Source organism: Asparagus officinalis, chromosome 10, assembly GCF_001876935.1.
Source record: "Asparagus officinalis chromosome 10, Aspof.V1, whole genome shotgun sequence".
Taxonomy (NCBI): Eukaryota; Viridiplantae; Streptophyta; class Magnoliopsida; order Asparagales; family Asparagaceae; genus Asparagus; species Asparagus officinalis.
The window spans coordinates 34,503,601-34,530,783 of NC_033803.1; the positions used below are offsets into that span (position 1 = coordinate 34,503,601).

General features: G+C 36.5%; 1 protein-coding gene across 2 annotated transcripts; it reads right to left on the reverse strand.

Annotated features, from left to right (window-relative positions):
* Window positions 2,012-18,483, reverse strand: LOC109825178 (probable glucuronosyltransferase GUT1). 2 transcript variants are annotated; one of them, XM_020391948.1, is made up of 8 exons: window positions 17,940-18,482; window positions 16,315-16,461; window positions 15,914-15,978; window positions 15,718-15,787; window positions 15,255-15,476; window positions 2,993-3,136; window positions 2,769-2,904; window positions 2,012-2,686 (listed from the first exon to the last, which is right to left on the reverse strand). In XM_020391948.1, exons 1-8 carry the CDS (start codon window positions 18,000-18,002, stop codon window positions 2,457-2,459), a joined length of 1,077 nt encoding a protein of 358 aa, XP_020247537.1. In that variant the 5' UTR covers window positions 18,003-18,482; the 3' UTR covers window positions 2,012-2,456. The 2 variants fall into 2 exon arrangements, with proteins under 2 accessions (XP_020247537.1, XP_020247538.1); XM_020391949.1 differs by lacking the exon at window positions 2,993-3,136 and having other exon boundaries at window positions 17,940-18,483.

Here is a 27,183-nt window from a genome sequence, read left to right on the forward strand (position 1 = left end):
TTCTCAGGCGAATAGCTTGAATTCTGAACCTTCTGAGTTATATGAATATCAATGTCATACAAAGTCTATGTTTGTGTGGTGCCTTGTGTTTAATTGCGGGTACTACTAATCTCTAATTTGTTCTGAACTTAGAATATCCAAGTAATTATATGGAAAATTTTGAGAAGTATGCTAGAAAAAGATAATGCTGAGACAGGCTAGTTTGCTTCCAGAAGAGATACTGTGATCCTAAGGTGGGGTTATTGGTTGGGACAAGTTAAGACTAAGTAGGATAATTGTTCCAATGAAATAATTTTATCCCTTTAGGATATTTTGAGCTGTGTAAAGTGGGACAATTTAGGATAACGAGACAATTTGGAGCTTTGATTTGACAATACATATGAGATAATTGATCATGTGGCACCTTATTAAAGTACAATATTTATCTATCAATTAAATTTAAATTAATATACCTAATTGGTTTAGTATATTATTTGGTATGTTATATAATATAACACATTATTTTACTTTATACTAAAATATAATATGTTATATTATAATTACAAATTAATTATAATTATATGTAATGTTATTAATTAATATAATATAATATGTTATATTAATATGATATATTATATAATATACAAATAATATATTTAATATAATATTTTAATAATATAAAAGTTAATCAAATATTATATTATTTTATTTAATTCAATATAATATTTTATTTTATGATAATTACTATAATTTAAATAGAATATTTGATGACATGGCTCCTCATTAAAATATAATATTTATAATAACTGTAATATACTATTAATATGTTCAATATTATTAATTAAAAAAATATTATTAAATATTATATTATGTTAATTATATATATTATCATACTTTAATATATGGTAGATTATTATAATTGTTATTGTAGTAATAAAATATTATTTAATATTATAACTACCACAATATTGACAATGTATTTAAAACTCTTAATTAATATAATAAATTATAATAGAAAATAGTAAATTATTATATAATAAATTATATTATAATATAATTAGTATATTATTATATTATAATGTTATATTAGATAATATTATATAATATTTTATTATATTACGTTATAATAGTATTTTATAATATAATATAATTAAGATATATTATATATTATAATACAATTAACATATTTTAGATATTTAATAAATTAGTACTTCAAATTATCCCATTTTTTTATGATTGTCCCAAAGTTTAGAATGGGGTAATTTTTGAAGGTTGGGACAAAAAGTTTGCATGAAAGTGAGATAATTTTGGAAAAAAATGGGGCTAATTGTGCTAATTTCATTGTCCCAATGAATAATGTCTTAAAGTGAAATCTCGATCTCATTGTCTCAATGAATAACACCATAAAGTAAAGTCTCAAAAATTATCTCACTTACCCCAAAATTACACCAACCAATAATTCCCCCTAAAAGAGAACAAAGTATAAGTGCGTAGGACTTGCATAATTAGCATTTCATCCAGAAACGAGAACTCGTATCAGACTTGACCTATAAAATGATAGACACAAAATCCTCTATCACATCTATTCCTTTATAATGAGAGGATCCAAGATTCACTATTCATACTACAGTAAATAATACAATAATTACTATAATATTATTACTGTAGCACAAACAGAAGGATCCAAGATTCACTATCCATGCTACAATAAATTACTGTAGCACAAGCGGAGGACATTTTTTAAAAATTATTGTAACACTTACAAAATTTAGAAATGTTAGGGGCACACCCCCAACCACAATCTCAACCACATCTCCTCTCCCTCTATAGTGCATTGGGCCCCACATCAAATTTTTTTTAAAAAATTAATGTGGGGCCTAATATACTATAGAGGGAGAGGAGGTGTGGTGGAGGGTATGGTTGGGGGTGTGCCCCTAACACCACTCCACAAAATTATATTTAAATACAGAATTACTGTAGCAAAAATAAAAAAAATGAAAGCCGTGCTTTGCTTGGGGTGCACACCAGTTAATAAAAAAGCAAAACACAACGTACTCAGTGGTTGCCTGATGAACATTAGGTTTTTAGGAATTTTGGCTAACGTCATGAAAAGCAAGGTTAACAGTTCAAATACAGATGAAATGGACACCTTTATCTTCCCTTGTAAAGTGCATTTATACATATACCGAGCAGGGGAAAAAAATGAGTTTTGTATTGGAAGAACCAATCTATAGTCTTGATCATGTAAACATTTTTTTTATCGATCTGCTGTTGAAGTCAGCCTTGTCTCAATTGATTTATCTGCGAAGCCAATCTTTTTCCAACTGGGGAACGGCCATTCTTTTCTCAGTAGTTTACAAAGAGTTCCTAATGTGGTGTAGCGAGGCTCAGCTTCTGGGGCAAAAACCCATAGTTGATTCTGAAAGATCCCTCGTCATGCAAAAGGGCTCACAAATTTTGATTTAATATACTTCTGATCAAGGCAAAGGAACCGGAGTTCTCCAAGTGTCAAACTCAACCAAGTCTCTGTTTACAATGGATCCATTATGAAGCCAAAATGTTTCTGCAGACTGATGGAAGAGCCTCACCTTTCTCTGTAGTTCCCACAAAATGCCTAACATAGCAGAGCAAGGCTCCGTTTCGGGAGCATAAACCAGCAGGCATCTCATTCGTCTACCACGAGCAATCATTCCTTCAATCACTTCATCTATTATCATAAACAGTTTTTAGTATTACCATTAAGCAAGCTTATTAAATAGAGGTGTTACAAAAAAAGAGGGGTAATTCACCTGGTATAGATTCTAAGTATTCGAGTAGTTGAGGGCCAAGTCGGCTTGATGGCCACTTGATGGATATCTGGCTATAGTCAATTACATCCTGGAAAGGTAGTTCAACTTGATCTGATAAGATGACCGGGACACATTCCTGTTTTAAGTTCACTATGTTAGAAGAGAAGCATCAAATATAAACCTAAGCCAAAATTAGATCACCGGAAGAAAAGACAGAGAGAGACCACGAAGTAAGATTCATAAAAACGAAGCGTCCAGGACGATTCGCCACGTGGAGCCAAGCAGAACTTGGCACTTCTCAAGTGATTGAAGTACTCGGTCCTTCCTAATTTGTTAGGGCCCTTGAGCTTCAACTCTGGAGCTTCCAGCTGTTTATGGCATCAATATGCATAATACGCAAGGATTAATCTAGGATCTATTACAAATAAGTACAGAACTTTCCATCAAGATCTTTTATAATCATTTCTCTAAAATGAGGAACGGCAAGTGTAACCAGAGAGAAATATTCTTAAAAAAAAGAAAAAAATATTAAGCAAAGTGAATCAATCAAGTCAAATGCCCTTCCAAATACAAATAACTTATTGTCTTCTTCCGCTGATTTAAAACAGCCCTAACTTTTGTTGAAAACAAAAATCGCAAGATCAGCAGTTCTGTGAAAGACTAGGTAGTTAAAGGATCAAGCACAACAAAAAATTGAGAACGCGGATTGAGAAGAAATACACAGCACAACAAAAAATGGAGAAAGCAGATTGAGAGGGGAAACATGTGTGGGGTTCACCTAAATACATTCAGTCAACAGGAAGTGGAGGTATGACTTTAAACTCATAAGAGGAATGTAGGATAACTTTCAGGCAATTTATGTTGCTGATAAAAAATCATGTAAGCCTTTGCATGCTTCTTTGTTTTCTTTATGCATCTAGAACATTTTGCTGATCAAAATCATGTAAGCCTTTGTATGCTTCTTTGATTTCTTGGTGTATCTAGAGTATTTTATAAGATTTGTTTGTGTATGTAGTTGGGTGCAATCATGTGGGTAAGTTGTGAAGTACATAATAATTTATTGTGTTAACATGATCTAGTTTAACTAATCTTACAGCTATGCTCCATCTAATAATTTCTTGGATTTATAGGCCATATCTCACTTGGATGCATAGATGAAAGTTATAAGGACTGAGTATTTTTTCTACTACTATTTTTTTGGTCATATTTCTACTACAAGATTTTCAACAGTGGATCAATTTTCATCCTCATGTGTCAAGGGTACCTACCTGAGACTTTTTCCCTACTACAATGATAATAATGACAATAATATAATTAAATGCTTCTTGCTGTTTGCATGCATCTAAGTGATCATTTTGTCCCACATTAAGTTTTATTTATGATTCATATAGTTAGCTTAGGTTAATTATATATAGTCGATATCATTATTTTCTGATTATATTTTCTAAATTATGTTATATGAATAGGCAACAAAGTGAAGTAGGAGATATATTCTATATTTGGGACCAATGTCATCAATTGGTTGTCGTTCATGTTATTTCTCATGGTAAATTGGCTAAAGCAATGAAGAATATATCGAAAGAATCATGTCACTCATCCCATTCAACAGTCATACAAAGAAAGGAAAAGAGCCTGTGAAGAACTCATACACCATGTTAAAACAAAAGCAGTTGCACTAATAAGAACGGGTCCAGAAACTTTTAACAATTTGTGTGACATCCTTAAAACGCACGGTGGTCTTACAAGCACACATCCAGCATAAGATGAAGAACAAGTTATCACTTTCCCTAGCATCTTAGGTGAGAACTCATTTAATTATACAATCCAGTGTTATTTTCATTCTAGTGAAACCATGAGTCCACATTTTCAGTATTAAGAAAAATGATTCTATTAGAAGAAATATTTATTCAACAACCTGATAATTAGAAAATCTCTTCAGAAATTATCAACAATGCTAGACTATGGCCATACTTGATGGTAATTAGACCATACACCCTTTATTAGTGGTAACAATTGAAATCTATAAACACTATTTGATGTACATTTATATTAGGATTGCGTTGTGGCCATTGGTGGAACACATATTCGTGTTAAAGTTTCCAATAAGCTTGTACCATGCTATCGGGGTAGCAAGGATTATCCAACAGAAAACATGTTAGCTGCAAGTTCATTTGATATGAAATTTACATATGTTTTAACTAGATGGGAAGGTGTCGCATCCAATTCAAATTAATAAAAAAAATGCTTTAATAAGAGAAGATAGACTCGAAATTCTTGAAGGTAATCGTTAACTAAAATATGTTATTAAAAAATTACTCATAAGATTAAATATTCCCATATAGTGATGTGACTCTTAAAAGGTAAATATTATATTGTTGATTATATATCAAAGTGGACTCATAACACCATAAAGAGGTGGACTCATGACATCATAAAGAGGCAAATGCTACCACGCGAAAGAATATTCTACTTAACAACCTCAAGATCCTCATGAATTGTTTAACCTTACGCGTTCATCCTTACACAACACAATTGTGAGATCATTTGCCGTATTGAAGAGAAGATTTCATACTATAGGCTTGACTGAGCTGAGATACTCTATTAACACTCAAAGTGAGATTATCTTGGCTTGTTGTATCCTCCATACTTGCTTAATGGGCGTCGATTCAAATGAAGAATAAATAGTTAAAGTGGATCGTGAGCTTGAACGACAAACACATGGACATGATTCTACTCATGCTCCTTTGGATGATGGCAAAAATATTGAACATGGGAATATTATTATGGATTTCATAGCTATAACATGTTGACTGATTATTTAGATAGTTAAATGTGAAATGAGCTATTACTTTCTGTTTATGTGACGAAAATACCTTTATGTGCTAATCTTTATGTTCTACTGATTATTCAGTCTTTATTTCATTTAGTATGGTTGTTTTATTTTATAATACTATACATTCTATGTTTTAGTATGAATTTTACTTGTACGATTACGTTGTACAAACATGGAGAAAAAGGAACAGTATTGGCAATGATCCAATTGAGGGTGTAGATGAAATAAAGAAAGATAAAGTACAATGGAAAGAGAAGATGGATGAGTATCTGATTGATGCACTTTAGCATTAGCAAATTAGAAATAGAGTGGATGGAAATAGGACTAGTGTTGCTTTATCTAATGTCAGGAAAGAATTATCAGAATAACCAGAGATGGACATCAATAAAGATAGGGTGAAAATGTGTATAAAAACTATTAAGCAAACTTGACTAATTCAAAAACCTTACTGAGTCTGCTTGGTGTCCAGTTACACATATGTGGATGGCTAAATGTGAAACCTGGGAGCCTTTGTTAAACACGTGTATTTTTCTTGGTTTGTCTCACTAATTGTTTATATTTGACGATTTTTCTCTTTTAGCTAATTATGGCGTTTTCTCTTTTCTACATAGGCAACCCCTAAGGTATCAACGTATATGAATCATCCTATCCATAACTATGACAAGATATTTTAATTGTTTGCGAAAGATAGAGCTGCTAGTGAGGGTGCTATGACAGCCAGCCAAGGAGCATCGACGTCTACAAGATTCAATAAATGTAGGTGAAGATGATACTACAACTTATATTGACATATTGCCTTCTAGGTAGGAGTGCTAAACTGTATCCGTATCCGAGAAAATGTCTGTAACTATATCCGTTAGGATACGGATATGGTTACTCAAATATATAACCAATAGGATATGGTTACAGTTATGATTTTATAGTGAAATGTCCGTATCCGTATCCGAAATATCTGAATACATATTAGTCATACTCTTACGATAGTTTCGATTCTTAGATTATGGATTTGTAGTTAATTTTGATGATCAAGATGTCTAATCTTAACTTTTCAGTTATTATAAACATATTAACAAACTCTTTTGTATCACATGAACTATATTTTTCTCAATACTATTTAGTTTTCTCATATCCATTTGGTATCCGCATGCATATCCGCTTATATATCCGCATGTATATCCGTAACCGTATCCGATTTTAACGGATATGGATATGAATTTTCCTTACCGAGGTATATCCGTATCCTTATCCGTATTCGAGATGGATAAGCGGATATGGATATGGTAAGCATCATATCCGAGCCGTATCCGGACCGAATGCACCCCTACTTCTAGGGGTAAGATCTTTGTCGAGACTTTCTAAGTTCTAATGAGGATATTTAGTATCTCACACCTTTAGCATCAAAACTTTTAATAACATCATCTTCAGATGTCAAAAAGAAGAAAGATAAGGAGACTCGTGTTTAAAAAGTAGTAACTAGAGAAGTTATATTGATTACAGAAGCAACAACCAATGTGGCAGAAGCAATTAGGGAGGGAATGCTCTACATGGTCAATCTCAGTCACTTTCACTAATACAGATATTCACGAAAGATTGCTAATGATTGGTTGGAGTTGAAAAGGAAATAGGAAGAAAAACATATCTTCATCTAGTCCAAAATTCAGAGATGAAGGGTGCATTCTTTGGCGTCCCACGTGAAGAGAGCAAGGGTTTTGTAATGGCTATGTTAAATACATAGAATATACGCGTGAGAATATATGCTAAGCATCACTTTTGTTATTTGCTTTAGAGCTTATGTTATTTGCTTTAGAACTTCTAGATGGCAACGCTTTTATCTTATGTTATTTGCTGTAGAACTTCTAGATGGCAACTCTTTTATCGCGACTTACATTATTTGTGTGACTTGTGTTATTTGCTTTATATATGTTCTTACTTGAACACTGGTTATGGTGACTGGTTGTTAAGGGTGGGTTAGAAATTACTTGTGATTCATCATTGTGATGGATGTAGTTGCAGGTTTAAGGTGAAACAATATTCATGCTCTAGAAGCAAATATGCAGTAATATGTGATGTACAGAGTTTGTTGCAGGTTGAAGGTGGCATATATCTATTTTTAGAAAGCTAATGTGTGGCTGTCTTTAAACTTGCAAAAATATAGAATGACTAACTTTTGATATTACTTCACACTGTATAATTGCACAGTGCACATATCTCGAACATTTACATGCACGTTTGAAGAGATGCATGCTTAAAAGGTGAAATTTGCAAACTTGTTGCATGTTCTGACCTACTAGTGGTTGACGAGCGGTGAAGGTGTATGGCGGCGGAGAAGCATGGATGGGATGGATTTTCGGGGTTAGTAACTGATGATTAAGAGCGTGATTTTTATTGATAAGTATTAATAGAGTACAGAAACATGAAGTATAGTGCAATAAGTTGAAGAATGTATAGCTCAAATGGACCTCTACATGATTCCTATTGTATGTTTTATTAAATTGGTGGTAAGTTAGGATAGATCTATTGTAGGTACATGAGAATTTATGCATCGGATGCTCTTATGTCATTTGCATTCAAGTCAAGGAATGAATGGTCGAAACTTCAATTTTCTTTTGTGAAGTTTATAACAAATGAACAAAGCTCTCATTTGAATGAAACAATTAAGAACATGACCAACTGAGAACATTCCCAACTGAGACCATAATCCTAAAATTCATCATGTTCTCCATCTCTGTCATACTCCCTTTAACATTTAATTGCTAAAATTTTTTGAAATATTAGCCTATCAAAGTTTCCCAGTCTAGCCAAACTCGTAATTAAAAAAATAGTCTAATATTTCTTTAGAAGGGTATATTGGTCAAATAGCTTCCCCTTTGTTTCCATCCTCTGCTCTAAACAAACACATCTGGTAGTGTACCCTCTCATCCCCTTGTTGCCTATCTAGACACAATTAAGTACATTCCATCTCTTCACTTTCCACTCCCTTCCTTTGGGTTTACCTCAATCACTCTCCTCCCTTCCTCTCCTTTTTACCCACACTTACTGACATCACTCAAATCATTTATCCTCTTCCCCAAATTACATTTTAACTCTCATATCAAAAGTCAAAATTTACATCTAAATTTTCGCCATTTCTAAAATCCAAAAATCAAATCCATCACCATGGTGATGAACTAAAATAACTCTAAGTCTAACTGTAAGTCCTGAAGCCATGATCAAGGATCACAATCAAGACCATAAATTCAAGCTTCATCGCCATAGATTTTAATTTCATGACTATATTTCAAGCTTCATGATCTTTCATGTCCATTGAGCTTGAATCCATGACCGATGATCCACTAAGCAAAGAAGATAAATATGGTGGAAGAAAAGAAAAAGAGTGAAAAAGAAGCGAAACTACTTTTTCACCACAGGATTTATAAGTTTTAGAGAAAGGGTTGAGGAAGTAGAATATATTAATTTTGCAAAAAGAACATTTTTTAATTTGAATTATAAATTTATAATGGATAGTTTCTTTTGAAAATTTGATTACTTCTGAAAGAGTAGAATCACAATTTCAAGTTTGTGATCGGTTGTGTATTACAGTTTGGATGAAAGATTGTGGTAGCTAATTAATAATTTGATATAAATAAATTGAGCTTCATTACCTTCTTGTCCATTAAGCTTGACCCTATGAAGTAGATGAAGAAGGCAAATGAGGTGGGAGGAAGAAAAGGAAAGCGAAAGAGGAGAAAATGATTTTTTTTATCTTTTACCAAGGTGTCAATACTAGTGGTCGCTTCTTGATGCGAACTTTAACTCGATTAGTGAGCATTTATTGATGAATCTAGCTGAGAAAAGGCAGCTGCTATGAGTTAGAGAATAGACTAATTGAGAATGAGTGAAGTGAAGAGCAAGTGTAGCCGAGAGAAAGCCATGGTAATTACCAAGAAAAGTCCAAGGCTATAGTTTACAGGGACATTGAAAGGGATTTTTTTTTTTTTTGTCAAAAATTTGAATGAGTTTGAGGAGATGAATTTTCGGCAAAGTGAGGAGGAGATGCCAATTGGAATGCAGTTTAGCAGATCAAGGAGGCAATAGGAACTGCTAGGATGGCGTACATGGACAGAGGTTCAAGTTTTTAGTCTTGCTAGAGGCGTGCCATGGTTTTTTTCCTTCTATTTTTAGAATTTTTGGGTGTATTTTACAAATTTTTACTTGGAATTTGTTACGAAGATGTGGAAAGGCGATGAAACCACTAAGAGGAAGCATGAAGATGACACTTGAACTAAGGGCCTGATGAGGACAATAATGGCAATTTCCATATTTGTTATTTAACTTTTTTTTATTTTAGTTTTGAATAAGGAAGATTTGGCAAGTTTGATCAGATCTTAATTTAGTTTTAATTGTGAGAAATTTGAGGGATTTTTCTATTTTGGTAGGATTTTAATTTTTGAATTTTGAATTTTGAATTTTGGGTCAAGTTTAGTAGTTAATCATCTATTTTGGTAGGATTTTAATTTTTGAATTTTGAATTTTGAATTTTGGGTCAAGTTTAGTAGTTAATCAGTTTTTAATATCTGAGTGATTTGAAGAATCTGATTGATTTTGAGAGATTTTATAATTACTCTATAAAATCACTGCTATAATCAGAATGAAGATATAATGAAGATTTGAATCAATAAAAAATTTTGTTAACCCATTATTGGTGTGAAGCCTCGGGTGTGAAACACTGGGCCAACGGGTGTGAAACCCTAGGCCGACTCCTCTGCTCCTCTTCCACAAACAGCCGTCACACTCCCATATTTCTTCTTCTTTTTCCCAGACAACCACCCCGCTCTTCTCCTCCTCCAACAGCCTCCGTCGTCGTCGCCTCCTCCCTTGCTCCCTTCCACTTCGAGCAGCCCCACCAATCACCCTCCACTTCGAACAGTCCCGACGAACTTACTCATGCTCTCCTCCACCTCGAGCAGTCACCTTTTCCTCCTCCACAAACCGCCAAATCCACACCTCAAACAGCCGTCGTTGTCGTCTCGCCCGCGTCCACTCATCGACCACGTTCTCTCGTCACCCACATCGCCAGTTTACATGTTGACTCGTCACCCTCGTTGTCGCTCAGATTAGCCGCCGCCGTCGCTCAGTTTGCCGCTATTGTCATCGCTCAGTCGTCGCCGTTATCGTCGCTCAGTTCGTCTCCACATCGTCATCCAGTTCGAAGCCTGTTCAGGCCGACGAATGTTTCGTTTTCTCTCTATTTTTTTGTTAATCTCATTTTATTAGTTAATTACACGAGAATTCCATCTCTGAACTCTTATCATATATTCACTGCTTAGATTATATTTGTGAGTTGAGAGTAATTGAGCATGTGGCTGTTAAAATTTGATATTGATTGTAGAACTTGTGCATGATAATGAATATTGTAATTAAATTGATTGAGAAGAGAATTATTCATAATTATTGATGTAAATTTTGTTAAATCCATATATCACATTAGTTGTTTTGAATTTAATTCCTGCCAAAGATCATGAAATTTGGTGAAACGATGTGTTATTTGAAATAAATCACTGATTCTGATAGACCTCATGTCCCGTTTCACATCATTTTTGGTATCAGAGTATGGTTATAGGTTAGGAAATTTTTAGGTTAGTTTAATTAAGTTTTTTATTTAAAAAAAATTATCATTATCATTCATCTCATTTAGTTGTTAGTGCATATCATTCATCTTATTTAGTTGTTAGTGCATGCCCACTCGCACATGTCTACCTTATCAATTAGGAGTCAAGTGAATTGACTAGTGAATCCAGCATGTCAGACAGTATAGATTCCGAACTCCTTAAGAAATTCGACGAACTAGTATGACAACTAGGTGTCGTAGTCCAGGAGTGTAGAGCTACACGTGAGGCCTTGACGGGTTTTCAGAATGAAACTAACGAAATATTCGCTAGGCTCGAAGAAGCACGTGTTGCAACCCCGCTACCGCAAGGTCAAGGTTATGGACACATCGTTCATCGACCCCCACATCAACCTATGTCTGATCCATCAACTTTTGATGGTAAGCATGACCCACAAGCTTTTTTTGGACTGGCTGAAGAATATGAATCGCTACTTCGATTGGTACGTCTTGACGGAACCGCAGAAAGTCAAGTTTGTAGCAATGAAGCTTACCGGACCAGCTTGCTAATATTGGTCCCACCTTGCAATGTTAAGGTATATTAGAAGTAAGTTACCAATTTTAACTTGACGAGAAATAACTGACGAGCTAAAAAGGAAATACGTCCCTCCAAATAAAATTAATAAGTCGTCTATAACAAAATCAAAATCTAATCTTGAGAAAACCGTTAATCAAGCCGTAGATTTGACAGAATCTAACTCTGACAAGAAAATCCGGGTTAATAAAATTGAGAAACTATGCACTTTCGTTTCTTCTGAAACTACCTTTGCAATTATGGAATTGACTGAAGTTTCATGCAATAACGATACTCCGATTATTCCCCAAACTACCCATTTGATTACGGAGTTCACTGATGTTGTCTCTGAAATAGTTCCTGAAATTAAAACTCCAACTCCTCCTGAACTCACTCTAGTGATTGAAAACGTTATTGATGTTCCCCACGAAGTCTTCCCGGACAAACATGAACCTATACATGACACCCAACACGTTTACTCAGATATCTGTATAGAAGTTGAATCCCAAACTGAGCATAGTGAAATAACTCCCATATTAGATATCAAACCATTATGCATTGTCCCGACAATCACTCACATATACACTGATCCATTTTGGGAATATATAGTGATTAGGGATACAAGTTTGAACATGAGTGTTTTCATTAATATTCGACCTAACCATTGTAAATGAATCACATACCTTGCAGAGTATTTCATTTCTCTCTTATGTTAAGCGCACAAAAACACTCCTCTTTCATGCATTTTTTGCATGTTCCTAGGAAATTTGTTATGCATATTAACGAAGGAACACCTAATTATTCATTCGATAGAGGACGTCATAGACACTTCGTTGAGTTTACATTTGCCATTAAATGCATTGTTCGAGTTTGCATTTCATACATAGTCATTTAAGTTGATTTGTATCATTTTGTTTTGATTTGCATTGATCATATATTGGAGAATCAGTTAACTAATTTGAATAAATACATCGTTAACTGAAATGTATGATATGGAGTCTTAACATAATTTAAAACTGTTAATGTTTGAGATGGTTTGGACTTGTCCAATACAGTTTCTTTTGTAGCTGTTTGAGATTTGACATGATATTTATGAACTTTTCCAACTCTTGAAATAATTAATGGCAACATTTATATTATCGATTTGGTCATAGTTATATTCTCAATATTGATTGATTAAACAGTTCACAATGTTTATTAACAATCCACTGATATAAGCCTGACCCTAGCCTATTGTTTCTGAGAGTTCTTTCACTTTACCTCACTTCTATATATTCACCCATGCAACAGTGAATTTTGATAATATTTTAGATGGTGAAAACAATGCAATCTAGCTAATGATTTGAGATGCAGGAAAGTAACTAACGACATATTAAGATGCAAGCAAAGTATATTGAAGATGAAAAATTTCTGCAACTAACTCGACGGAGTCGAGTTTTCTCCTACCCGAGGAGAATAATGAGCACAATAATAGCAATTCCATATTTATTATTTGATTTTCTTTTATTTTAGTTTTGAATAAGGAATATTTGGCAAGTTTGATCAGATCTTAATTTAGTTTTAATTGTGAGAAATTTGAGGGATTTTTCTATTTTGGTAGGATTTTAATTTTTAAATTTTGAATTTTGGGTCAAGTTTAGTAGTTAATCAGTTTTTAGTATCTAAATGATTTGAGGAATCTGATTGATTATGAGAGATTTTATAATTGCTCCATAAAAGCACTGCTGTAATCAGAATGAAGATATAATGAACATTTGAATCAATGAAAATTTTTATTAGCTAATTTTTGATGTGAAGCCCTCGGGTGTGAAACCCTAGGTCGATGGATGTGAAACCCTAGGCCGACTCCCCTGGCTCCTCTTCCACAAACAGCCGCCACCCTCCCCTGTTTCTTCTTCGTTTTCCCAAACAACCGCCCCCGCTCTTCTCCTCCTCCAACAGCCTCTACCGTCGCCTCCTCCCCTGCTCCCTTCCACTTCGAGCAGCCCCGCCAATCACCCCCCACTTCGAACAGTCCCGACGAACTTACTCCTGCTCTCCTCCACCTCGAGCAATCACCCTTTCCTCCTCCACAAACCATCAGATCCACCTAAAACAGTCGTCGTTGTCGTCTCGCTCGCGTCCACTCGTCAACCACGTTCTCTCGTCTCCCACGTCGCCAGTTTACACGTTGACCCGTCACCCTCGTCGTGGCTCAAATTTGCCGCCACCGCCGCCATCGTCGCTCAGTTCGCCACTGTTATCATCGCTCAGTCGCCGCCGTTATCGTCACTCAATTCGCCGTCACGCCATCATCCAATTTGACGTCATCGCACCACCTCCAGAGATCCCTCATGCCAAGCCTGTTCAGCCTGACGAAGATTTCGTTCTCTCTCTATTTCTCTATTAATCTCATTTTATTTGTTAATTGCATGAGTATTCCATCTCTAAACTCTTATCATATATTCACTGCTTAGATTATATTTGTGAGTTGAGAGTAATTGAGCATGTGATTGTTAAAATTTAATATTGATTGTAGAACTTGTGCATGATAATGAATATTGTAATTAAATTGATTGAGATGGGAATTATTCATAATTATTAATGCAATTTTTGTTAAATCCATCTATCACATTAGTTGTTTTGAATTTAATTCCTGCCAAATATCATGAAATTTGGTGAAACGATATGTTATTTGAATTAAGTCGCTGATTCTGATAGACCTCATGTCCCGTTTCACATCAGAGCCCCCCCTCAAAGAAGCCAACTTTTATGCTGTAAACAAAAGGTTTTCTACGGTTAGAATTTAGGGTCTGATGCAATATTATTGGTGGATAAGTAAATTCTTTCAAGAGAGTGACAATCATGTTTTACTTTATAGCACATAAAATAAAATGCAATTACATAATCTCCTAATGTGAGAACCAAACAATCTGCTCTAAATTCCTAATATACCAACTATTCTAATAGGTTGTTTAAATTGCTGATATATTCTCATGTTTCTTCTAACTTTCCTAATGTAGTAGCTACTCTAATAGGTAGTCTAAACTATCATAGTCCCCTGTATCTACTCATCCTATTTGAAGTGTAGAATATACATCCAAGAAGCGTATGAGAAGTGTTTAAAATTAAAACATGTATTATATAATTGAGTATATGCCCAAATAAACATATGCACATGTCTAAGAAGTGTCCAAGAGTTTTAGGTACATGTATGGGTACGGGTATGAGTACGAGTACGTGTCGCGTACGGGTACAGCTTCTGAATAGAAGTACTCAGGTAACATAGTTTCTATTCTTCGTATTTCGCTAGAACATTTTCAAGTGATAATGACATCAAAATTTACATGTTTACAATAATATTAATATGTCAAAAAATAGACTAGTTTAACTGTTTGTTGAAAGTATAATTTTAGCACTTGTTATATATGTACTAGCACAAGAAATAGATATATTCAATCAGGGCATGAAAGAAGATACAAATCAAAAGAGAAATTGCAGAAATTAAGAGCTAACCTTATCTGGGTACTGCTTAGCAAGCTCCACCAATTGAAGTCGACCAACCTTTCCTTGTGCACGTCCTAGAAAGTTTGCCAGATACTTCCTCTTTGATAAAGGGACAGGTTGGACAATGGTGGACCCATAAAATGTAGTCATCCCATCATCAACATTGCCAGGGATGATAATGTCTTTCCATGTATTAAAAGAGCTTACATCTCGTTTGTCAGTCCGATCCCCCTGTACTATGTAAGGATTACACATGTTTATTACAGGTCCTTAAAAGCCTATTAACCTAGCAACTGGAAAATGCTAGCAATAAACTATAAAGAGTACTAGTATGATTACTATGACGATGAATACTAGAGAAAGAAAACATAACTCTTGAGCAAAGATATAATTCAAGTTATAACAGTTCTTGCTAGCCATCATTCTTCTACAGCAACAACTGTATAACAGTTCAAGGGAATGTAAGTAGTACCTCTGGAGTAAGGATGATTGATCTATTCAAAAATGTTGCCCAGGATCGAAACAAATGTGCACCAGCTCCGCTGTAATGAATACAAGAAGACATGTAGTAAGGCATCTTGTGGACTAATCAATGGTAGTTACTAACAACACCAATATTGTCATCAATAAAAAAAAGTGCATTGCAAAGTGTCATCAAAATAAGGTACCTTGGGAAGACAAACACATGGTTCCTGCCACCTGATAGACGGAAATATGGCATTTGACTTAAAACCTGTAATATACATTAAATAGCATTCAGCCCAAAAGTGGAAAGAAAGAAGGACAGGAAAATACTATAATAAATACTGATACATACTGATACAAGTTTAGAAAGTCGATGTTTTCATGAGTTTTCTGAGGGTGGCATGATTAGTGGCTTTCAGAGAAAACATGCCATCAGAAACATTTGCAAACAAAATCTTTCAAAAAATGCTCTATTTAACAGCCATAGGAGGAATGAGAAGAAAAAAAATCTGCATTTAAGCACCTTTACCTTCTATTTGGAGCTTCTCAGTAACATCACATGTAAGATATAATGGAAAATGGCACAATCCGGAATCAAAATTACCTTCACATATGTCTGGTTGATTTCCTTATCATTCAAGCCTCCCATCATGCGAACACATTTGACATAAGATGGAACAAAGAAGAGATCTGCTTCCTTTTTATTTGATGTTCGAAACTTAGACTTGAGAAGTAAATGGTGTACTTTTACCTATATAAAATAAACAATGTGAGAAGAAAAGACACAGTAAATACTTTTTAATTTAAAACATATCCAAGATTTGTCCTATATATGTCATAGAATAATCATCAGTGACGGAAAACAATAAGTTATGCACAATTTTTTTAGCCCCTCATATGCAAAATGAAAGAACTAACAAAGAAAAACAGCACCAGAACAAAGAAAAACAGCACCAAAACTATTTGTTCTCATCCACTGGATAGTATCAAATGAACTAAAGAAATCATATCCTGCATGAGCTCATCCTACATAGTACTTCCCATGTATCATTTGCTTCTACCAGATATTCAATGAGTTAGATATATTACTGATATTCAATTTAAACCAAATATGGAAGTGGAAGCTAATAAACTGAAAGTGCTCGTCCAGTGGATGCATCAAGTTAAATAACTATATTAAACTTACAAACAATTGCCATCTTTCAATTAAAACACATTTGTGACTATATCATATGCAACAACCATTCGCAACATGACAAATTGTACATGTGGCTACTTACTTTGAGAATGTAAGTGCAGAACAGCTATAAAGTTTTTTCACACATATGTATATTCTAACTTGCAGTTATCATCTGGTTATGTATCTGATTCTATAGATATAGTATGCAGTCAGATATGTCACTGCAAGGTCTTTCGTCAAACTTTTAACTTCACTTGTGTTCCCTTCGATTCTCACATCATGTTACTTATTATTTATACTAATGATCTATTAATTTAAAGTAGTTATTCCTGCTAATTACTTGTAACTTCGCTTGTTCGCCCACTATTGCTTTAGTCATTTTTTTTCCTTCCGTCCCCCTCTCTATCTATTTCTGATTATTTTTCTATCGTCCTTTTCTTGCCACTTCTTCTTTCCATCATGGTTAACTGTTTATATGCTTTGTGAAAGAATTGGATGTACAATACACACAACAAAGGCCTAACCATGTGATATGTTCAATTATATATTCAAAAAAATTATATTTGTATTATGTCTCTTGCTTCCTTGAGGCTCTCACATCGCTTTGCGCCTTGCGCTTGGTGGACGTAAAGGGACGTTGGGCCCTTTATTGCGCTTTGCACCTTGATAACACATACAAATTGAAGATAGAATCACCGAAAAGTTTGTGCCAACCTCCCCTCTTTGGCAAATTCCAAATTCTTATTTTATCAAGCATAAACTTGCACTAGTTCGATAAGGAGGTAAGCACTAGGCAATTTGGATATAGGAGATAAAAATTCTTTTTATGTGCTCTCCTTGATTACAGCCATTGTTCTGCCTACGGTTTCTTAGTTACATTGGCTTCTCACCATTTCTATTTTTCATTGTAACAAACTACAGAAAGGCATTTTCAAACATTCAACGCTAAACACAGTGACCCTCTAACGAGCATTTGGATAATCCTTCAACAGAGTAAAGACAAAATCTTACCCAGTGAAAATAAAAAATTGGAGTGGTAATCGACAGACCTGAGTCCCCCATTGTCCCTTAACGCAAGCATCAGCCGAGATCTTTCCATCTCGTCCACGCATCAACTCTCTCAAGCCCTCAATCTCATCCTCATCGTACACGTAGATCTTGAGATCGAGCCTCGGCCCAAACCCTCGCTGGGGCCAATTGAGACCTCCAGAGCTCCGATCGAAGAGAGACGAAGAAGCCGAAGCGGACGAAAACGAATCAAACGAAGAGGAGGAAAAGAGAGGGCAAGAGAGGCGGTCGAAAGCTCGGGTGAGGAATGAAGGTGACGGCGACTAGTGTAGGGCCCGATCCTGGTGGGCCCGAGTGAAGGCTGGGTGGTGGAGCCCGCCGGCGGCGACGAAGGGATTCCGGCCGCGGTTAAGGCTTCCCATTCTCTCTGTTTCTGTGATCCCTGGGAGTAATAAGGGACTGATTGTTGAGGATCTCTGTAACGGGGAAATTGTGTTCGTTACTTGAGGCGGTCGGGTGGTATGATGCTGTGTTTCACGTTTGGATGGGGTTAAAGAAGGGGAAGGGGCGACAATGTTAAGTTTGGCTACGACTAGCATTTATTTATTTTCCTTCACTCCCTAAGGGCGTGTTTGGTTGTCTTTTTTTAAGTAGGAAATGGGTTGAAAGCCGGTCAAAAGTATCAGTTTTGACAGGCTTTCTTATAAAAACACCTCTAAAAAGAAACTTTTTTAAAGAAAGCCTGTCAAAACTGACAATTTTGACAGGTTTTCCCTTTTTTCCCCTTATGCAAACAAACAGCCCCTAATTAGAACTCGTAAGCAACATAATTTCAGTGCACATTTATTCTCCTTATAAAGCTCCCGAACAAGATATTATATTTTCCCTCCTGTTTTATATATTTTCTTTCACTATCTTACATTTTCATAGCTTACCTTTCATATCCTTTACTTACTAAACTCCCAAACATAGCATAATGTTTGTTCGACAATTTAGCCCCTACCCATGTTCTTGGAATTCGAGTGCATGTGTGGGATTCTGAGTGCTAAACAAGAGGGAGGGAAAAAAGACTGAAAAGCCCTTGTACTTCCAAAAATGAACGGCTCAGAAGTGCGGGGTGTTTTGAGAGGATGTGGACTCCTAGAATTCACACTTAATGCTTCAAAATGTGTTGGGCAAAAATTGGTTCGAGACTGGACTAGTTTCTTTTTGGCCAAAAAAGAGACCTTTTACTAGGTTATTTTTGAAGCACTCCTACAAGTTTAGTCCTCAGTAGGGATCATTGTCAGAAGCATCTGTATAAAAATGAGATGATTTACGTATGAAAGTTAGAATTATCAAATTAATCCTCTAACCACTTGTGAATAGTAAGATCACTAGTGTGAAGTTGTAATTAAACCATATTAAAAAGAAATTTTGCATATATACCCCTAAAATCTTGGTATGCGAAATTACTTCACAAAACTAGCATATTGGGTTTTCTACCACTCCAACTTAAGAATGTTGCATTTTAAATAAGGAAATGTCAAAACCCCAACAATTTCAAACATGGTTGCAACAATTTCTTATTTAAAAACTAAGACTGTTGAGTGGAAAGAGTAGTAAAAAAAACAATGTGAGAGAACTAGGGGGATATTCTGCAAATGCCAAGTTGGCGGGCAATTTTGTAACTATGAAAGATTTGAGGGGTATATATGCAAAAACCCTATTAAAAATCAATATAATATTTTGATAACATGTTATTTTTAAAAATATGTAAGATCATTTAAAATAGTGAGTGTCTGCTAATTTCTTCATATACCCCCAAATCTGGGTTTTCTTTTCTAAAAGATTTTTTAGTATTTGCAAATCATAGTGTTGATGTCAGAGGACTCAGCAGCGGGGTTAGAGGATAATCCTAAATCAATGACGGGGCTTAGGTTTAAATTGGACGATGTAGGGGTCCTCTCATCTTCTCTAGATGGTCGATCTCCTATTAGGATAAGAGAGTTGCAAATTAAGCATATTAGAGCACCGAAGTTGGGTTCTCCAGTGATCCCTTCGATGATCAAGTCAGTATAGAGCTTAAGTGGGGAATCAATAAACTAAATGAGTCGAGAGATTTAGTTAGCCAGAAATGGCTTACCTATGGCCCTGAGGGGGCTCCGCCTTTTTTCAGCCAGTAGGCGGTGAGCCTATATATATACCTAGCTAAGAGGGGTACATGCATAATTCTGGACGAGTCCAAGCAAGTAGCTAATCGGCATATAGCCTATAGGTGTCGGTTGCAGGTGGGATGAGTCATCACTGAGTTTGACATAATGGTGACTAATTGGGTGTGGTGCTGATGGAAGGTGATGAGTCATTGAGACTCGTGGCATGAGATATGACGGTGATGGCCAGCTGTTGGTGAGGATTTTGAGGATGAACCACCTCTCTAATCGGCTCTGTGAACGGGTCAAAAAGTATCGTCTTTTTTGTCAGCCTCGCAAGTTGTCGACCTGACCTTGAGTCATGTGGGCGGAGGCGAGTCAAATGATGAGTCGAGTGAGAGCTTGTCTCGACTCGGCCTTACAGGGAGGGGACGAGTGTCTATGCTACATGAGTCATCCCTGACTGGGTGAGTTGATCTAATGGTTAGTGCTAATATAGGACACGTGTCGACTCCAAGAGGAGGATTAGCACTTAGGTTAATTGTTGACATAACACCGGCCCCTTTCACTCAAACTCGGGGTGGCCGAGTCCAAGTAAAATAGAACTATCGGTGATCGGGTCCCGAGGTGCCTTTATGAGTAGTCACTGAAGAGTCTCTTTTGATGTGACATTGTTGACGTCAGAGAGGATCTTATACAGCCGCAGCCTCGATTCTCGAACGAGGATTGTGGACTAATCAAGGCAAGGGGCTCTTCAGTTCTAGAGCGGTTGCTTCATATTTTGGGAATGATATTGGTCGTTAGTTAGCAGTTGAGTTGGTCGTTGCAATCTTGCCACATGTTGGCGCTTCTACCTATAAAGATGGCCATTATGATGAGGGAGATTTTGTTGTTCAAACCCCAAACTCTCTTCTGCCATGAAAGAACTCCTGTCTTTTTCACATTCTTTTATTTGGCGATTTTTTGATCTGATAGCATCTACATCTTTAATGGTTAGGAATGAGATTCGAATCAGTTAGTTGCAGAAATTTCACTAAAAAGTGTCGCCATCGCAGCTTGAGACTCTGTATGGCAAGTATGACATTCCTAGGCATTTGCCCTAATGACGCCGGCACGTACACAGGCGGTCTATGATCACAGCAACACTATTGCTCCAGTGTATCTCAAACACTTTGGAGTATGGATTGCGTCTGTAGTTGAACCCCTTCCTCCGCCGTGTCTTTGAGACTTTGGGGGTGTCACGTCACAAATGAAGCCGAACTCCATCGCTACCCTAGTAGCATTTGTCGTCATCTGCAATTGGCTGGGAGTTGACCTATCTCTGAGAAACCTTGGCCACCTTATTTGCATGAAGGTGAATCAACAAGAGGTCCATTATTACCTCTAGGTCCTAGGGGGAAACAAGATTGTCTCCAACGCTTTTTAGTCCAACAAAGACTAGAAGGAACGGTTCATGTGGGTGTTCGGTGCTGATACCGTCTTAGGTTTCTCCATGTGGCCTAAGATTGATAAGGATCTCCTAAGGCTGGGTCTATCGTCGAGTGACGAGAAGCGTGCACTTGACAGGATCAGGGCCTCTATAGGCTCTCGTTGGATCAAGAAGTTCTTCGACACCTCGGTTCTATAGGTTGTCGCCATCTCCTCAGTTCCTCCAATCGTGAATGATGAGGCAACGTTGGCCAGGCCAATGATAGGCTTGAAGGAAATCGAGATGGTGTCGACGGCTCTGTTTGCTCGAGCTAGGGGAGGGCCCTTAGCGAGGCCGAAGAAGCGACTTCATCCTGATCTGGCCCTAGTAGTTCAACTGGTCGGGTCGAGTGTTGCTATAGTTCAGACCGAAAAGGTCTAAAAAAAAAAAGAAAAGACAGCTGAAGAAGGAGGCAACCGAGTCCCTTCTGGGAGCACTGAGGCTCTCAAAGACAGAGCTGAGGCTGTCAAAGAGGTGGGTGTTTCCCCTGTTGCTCAGAGAGACGTCGTAAGCCATTCAGAGGCAGAGATTCTGCCTCCTCAGGCAGTAAGGGAGGATGTTGCTGTCGTTCTGGCCTATGAAGCTGATGTTATCATCCTTGATAATAGGTCCCTTGCCAAAGGAGAGCGGGTTGAAATCACCATGGCCGAGGCCGAAGAGGCCGAGGCCCTAATAGAGGGTGAGGTGGCCCCTAATATGTCATCGAGTCGACCCATTAGCAGGGGAAGAACAATTGCTGAAGGGGAACCTCCGGATGGCCATACCCCTATCGTATTAATGAGCTCAATGTGGAGAACTGGGGCGACCTAAAGATGCAGCTAATGAGGTCTTCCAGAATCGGTCCCCGCTTCGAGAAGGAGCTATCCTAGGGGTTCAGATTTGAATCCTGGTGACATCTTGACTAGTGGTGGTCAGTTCTGGAGTATCGACGACCAAATTGGTTGAGCAATGATGACGAGATCCTTGGTAAGATGCCAGATGTCGGACCCCACCAGTGCCTAAAAGGCTACATGATTTGAGGAGCTCTGGTGGAACAGGAGCAATTTGGCTAATTCGAGCATGTTTGAACCTCCTACCTCAGGCTCTAAAAGGAGTTAGAGGCTCAGAGAATTGCTCATGAAAGGACTCTCCCGATGCTGTTGGCAAGGGAGGATGAGCTAGCTATCTAGAGAATGGGTGAGGACAAATGGTGCCAAGAGGTGGACATGCAGGAAAGGATGATCGATGGCCTAAAGAATTCAAATAGCAAGAAGTACGCCGAGATTACCCAGCTCAAGGAGGACCTCGACCATATCGAACACGATCTTCAGTAACAGGACGATAGGATAAGATATCTGTCCAAGGAGGTCGAGGTGGAGAGGTGAGAGAGGAAGGATGCCTTTGAGTGGGCTCGAACTGATCACCTAAATGCTAAGAGCCAGCGGGTCTAGCTAAAAGAGGAGCAAATTGCTCATAAAGAGCTCAAGCGAGAGAGCACTCGATCTACAATGGAGGCTGAGTGACAGCATGAGTTGACCCTCGCCAAAGTTCGTGCACCGCATGGCTACTTTGCTCATCTAGAATTTTGAGGCCTATTGGTTCGAGATTATTGAGGGCTATCACCACAACACTCTCGGAAAGGTGGAGGTGGCACTTGCTTATAAACCTGCCTACGATTATCTCAAGGCACAGCTTCTGGCCAACCTCCAAAGCAATCCTAATCACTTCCACTATCCTCCAAGGGTGACCAATTGCCTTGGAGCACTCCAGCAGATAGAGAACCAAGGAGGTGGCTCACACTCGATGATAGGAGAGGTGACAAGGATGATGAAGATCCGATCGAGGAGGCAAACGAGGGCTCTGCTCGTGACAGCTAGGTGAGTCAGCCCGAAGAGAGAGAAGGCAAGGAGGTCAAGACTAAGGTCTAGTCAACTCCCATACCAACTTCTACAGTCGCTGCTCCTGCTTTTCCGACTCTTTCTCTTGGCCCTAGTGTCGTTCCACATGTGTTGCTTCCGAGTCTGACCCTTTAGGGGCCCCAATGTATCTTCTTTTTATTATCAGCACTTTTTTTGTACTGTAAATATTTCCAAATATATGAGTAAAAAATATTTATTTTTATCAATTTTGTTAGGTCTCATGTTTATGAGCCTACTATCTAATCTAGTTTTGATGATTAATAAATAATTCCTAACAATATTTGTCGAGTGTTTGTGTTTGCTTGTTAGGTATTCTACACAAAGATCCTCCGTTGGAGGTTAGTTCGAATTGAGCTTAGCGATGATATTCAAAGGAGGTTGGTGGAAATTGGAATGAAGCTGTCGCAAATTCAAGACAAGATTCATCATCGCTTCATCCACAACCAAGATGAGCATATTGAAGATCATTGTCTTGGGTATATTATTTGTAGTTTACGAGTTTACTTTACGTGTTATGCTTAAAAGCTCAAATATTACACACATACACGTTTTCAGTTTATCATTTTTAAGTTTAACCATATAAATATGAAACTATATATATATATATATATATACAAGTTTAACCATATAAATATGAAACTATATATATATATATATATATATATATATATATATATATATATACTTTTGTTTCATATTTAGCATCTTTGTTTTGGAAATAATGTGTTTATGGATTAAATACTTGATTATACTATTTTATATCTTTCCTCAAGTCTATTAATCTATTTTAAAGTGTTTCAAAACTTGTTTGAAGAAAATTTTATCAAAATCAAGTTTTAACGTTTCCGCATTTTTAAACGGTTTGCAAAATACATGAGTTTTCACAAATGGAAAATGCAGTTTGAAAATTCTTTTTCTAACATGTTCAATATCATGGGTATAAACATTTTCCAAAGTTTTATCATTTTTGGAGTTGATTTACTATGTTAAATCAATTTTACAAAATCAAGTGTTCAAAACGATCTCATACTTTTCAGATTTTGCAAAATGATGAGTTTTATCAAACGGGGAATGATATTTCAAAAATTTCTTTGTTAATATGTTTATATTCATGTATATAAACATTTCTCTAAGTTTTATAATTTTTAGAATTTATTTGCTATTTTTAAACTCACTTTGAAATTCTATTTTACTGTTCAAAACTGGGTTGTACATGTTTATCAGTCGACTGACACTGTTCATTAGTCGACCGATAAACTACTCTGGAATTGTTGATTTGTTTCTGCTCAGTCGATCGATGATCATCAGTTGACCGAATCATGACATCGGTCGACCGATAGCTTCTATCAGTCGACCGACGGAGTGCTATTTTCCAGAACTATTGCCAACGGTCATCTCACCAGTCGACCGACATCACCTCCAGTCATCTGATCGGGGATTTTTCCAGAAGTAATGGCTAGTTTTGGCAGTTGTGTTTTTGGGGCTATATATACCCCTCTTGCTTTGATTTTTTTCTCAAGAGTTTTACAAGTGTTTTTGGGCTGTTTATTTCAAGTTTTAAAAGATCAAAAATTTATTTATGTGGAGATGTTATCACAAGAGAAGGATTTCAATTTTAAGCTTGAGGCTTTCATCCTCAACACTTACATCTCTTATTCTTGGAGAAGTTTTCTTAACTCATCTTCTAGCTATTTATCATTTTGTTTCTTATATATTTATGCTAGGGAGAAGTTTTCTTAACTCATCTTCTAGCTATTTATCATTTTGTTTCTTATATATTTATGCTAGATTGATTTGAGTTAAATTTAGCTATTTATCATTTTGTTTCTTATATATTTATGCTAGATTGATTTGAGTTAAATTTCATTTTATTCATTGTTTACACACACAACCTTTGAGCTTAAGAATTTCACATATAGTATTTGGATTGTGAGAGTGTTATATTGAGAGTGAGCTTATATTGAGTTCTCATCCTTATTTAAAGAACAAATTATTTACTTGTGCTTAATAGTTGAGATCACGTTGTAATACACAATGGCACTTAGAGAAGTGGTTGGTGAGAGACGGGGTCAATTCCAAGAGGAGTGGCATCGGTTATAAATCCTAGGGAGTGGTAGTAATTCCGAGCACTTGAGCAAGGTGACACGGGCTAGACCAATATTTAGAAGAGTGTATTGTGTATTAACAATTGTGTGAGATTGTAAATGTTATCGGTTAGCGTTGAAAACTGATTGTGTAGTTGTTTTTTGAGATAGTGGAGATTCTCCTCGAGGGTGAGGAGCGGAGACGTAGGCTGTGGTTCGACCGAACTCTGTGATCATTTGCCTTGTGTTTCCGATTGTCATTTGTGCACTATCTCTCTTGTTCTTGTGTTCATATTTATTTTGCCCATTGTTTAATTGTATATCCTTGCATATTTTATTGTATATCACATTGTTAGGATATATTAGTTTATAAGTTTTTATTTGGCATCAAAATCAAATTAGATTAGCAATTACCCTATTTACCCCTCTCTAGGGTACTTTCAAATTTGAACTGTGTACCTTTGAGATTGTGTTCTTGTGTTAAGAGTTTGCAGTCTGCTTGGTTTGAGTATGAGTTTGTGTTTAGATATGTTCGGGTTGAGGAGACTTGACTCTATAAATGGCAAGCGGGATGACTCGAGCTCATGCCTTGGGTTTACTCGCCATGACACTAAGATCTTGAGGTACGTTCCTTGGACTTATAAAAATGATGCCAAGGTCTTTTTTGTCGGAGTCGGCTCTATGCCTTGGCTTTACTCGTGAGGACACCAAGGTCTTGAGGTATGTGACTTGGGCTTATGAAGATGATGCCAAGGTCTTCTTTATCGACGGCGCGTCTTGGTTTAACTCCAAAAGAATACAAAGGTCTTGCATATGCACCTTGGGCTTATTCAGGAAAATGATGTCAAGATCTTTTGCTAAAGTTGACCGAGTCGATGAAGATCAAGCGGTGAAGGCTGCGTATAGGTTAGTACGCAGCACCAGAAATATCTCTTCTTTATAGGAGTATCTTAGATTGACTATACCTTGGAGAGATATCCTCCAAAACATCCGTGTTTAATGACAAACCTGACGTCTTAGCCTTACATCCAAATTTCTTAACTGCCATGAATTTTGAATGGTGATGACAACTTCTTGTCTCCTAAGTTTGAGTATAGGAGATCACACACTCTTTTGAAAAAGAGATGATGGGCCCCACAGTGGGCGCCAGTGTTGATGTCCGAGGACTCAGTATTAGGGTTAGAGGATGATCTCGAATCGGTGATGGGGCTTAGGATCGAACTAGACAATGTAGGGGTCCCCTCATCTCCTCTAGATGGTTGATCCCCTCTTAGGATAAGAGAGCTACAAATTAAGTATGTTAGAGAAATATTATTTTCTGAATTAAATAGTTAATTGTTCATAAATTTATGACTCTTAATTTTGATTACCTGATATGCCATGATATTATTATATATGATCAGTTGTATTTGTTATTTCTTGTTGTGATTAAGAATAGTTAGTAGTCATGACAAATTAAGTATGTTAGAGCTACAGATTAAGTATGTTGTGAAAAAGATTATTTTCTGAATTACAAAGTTAGTTGTTCATAAATTTATGACTCTTAATTTTGATTACCTGATATGGCATGATGTTATTGTACATGATCAGTTGTATTTATTATTTATTGTTGTGATTGAGAATCGTTAGTAGTCATGACCGTAGTGGCCTTGCGTGATCTAGAGACATGTGTTATGTTGACTTAGAAAAATAAGAAGAGTTGG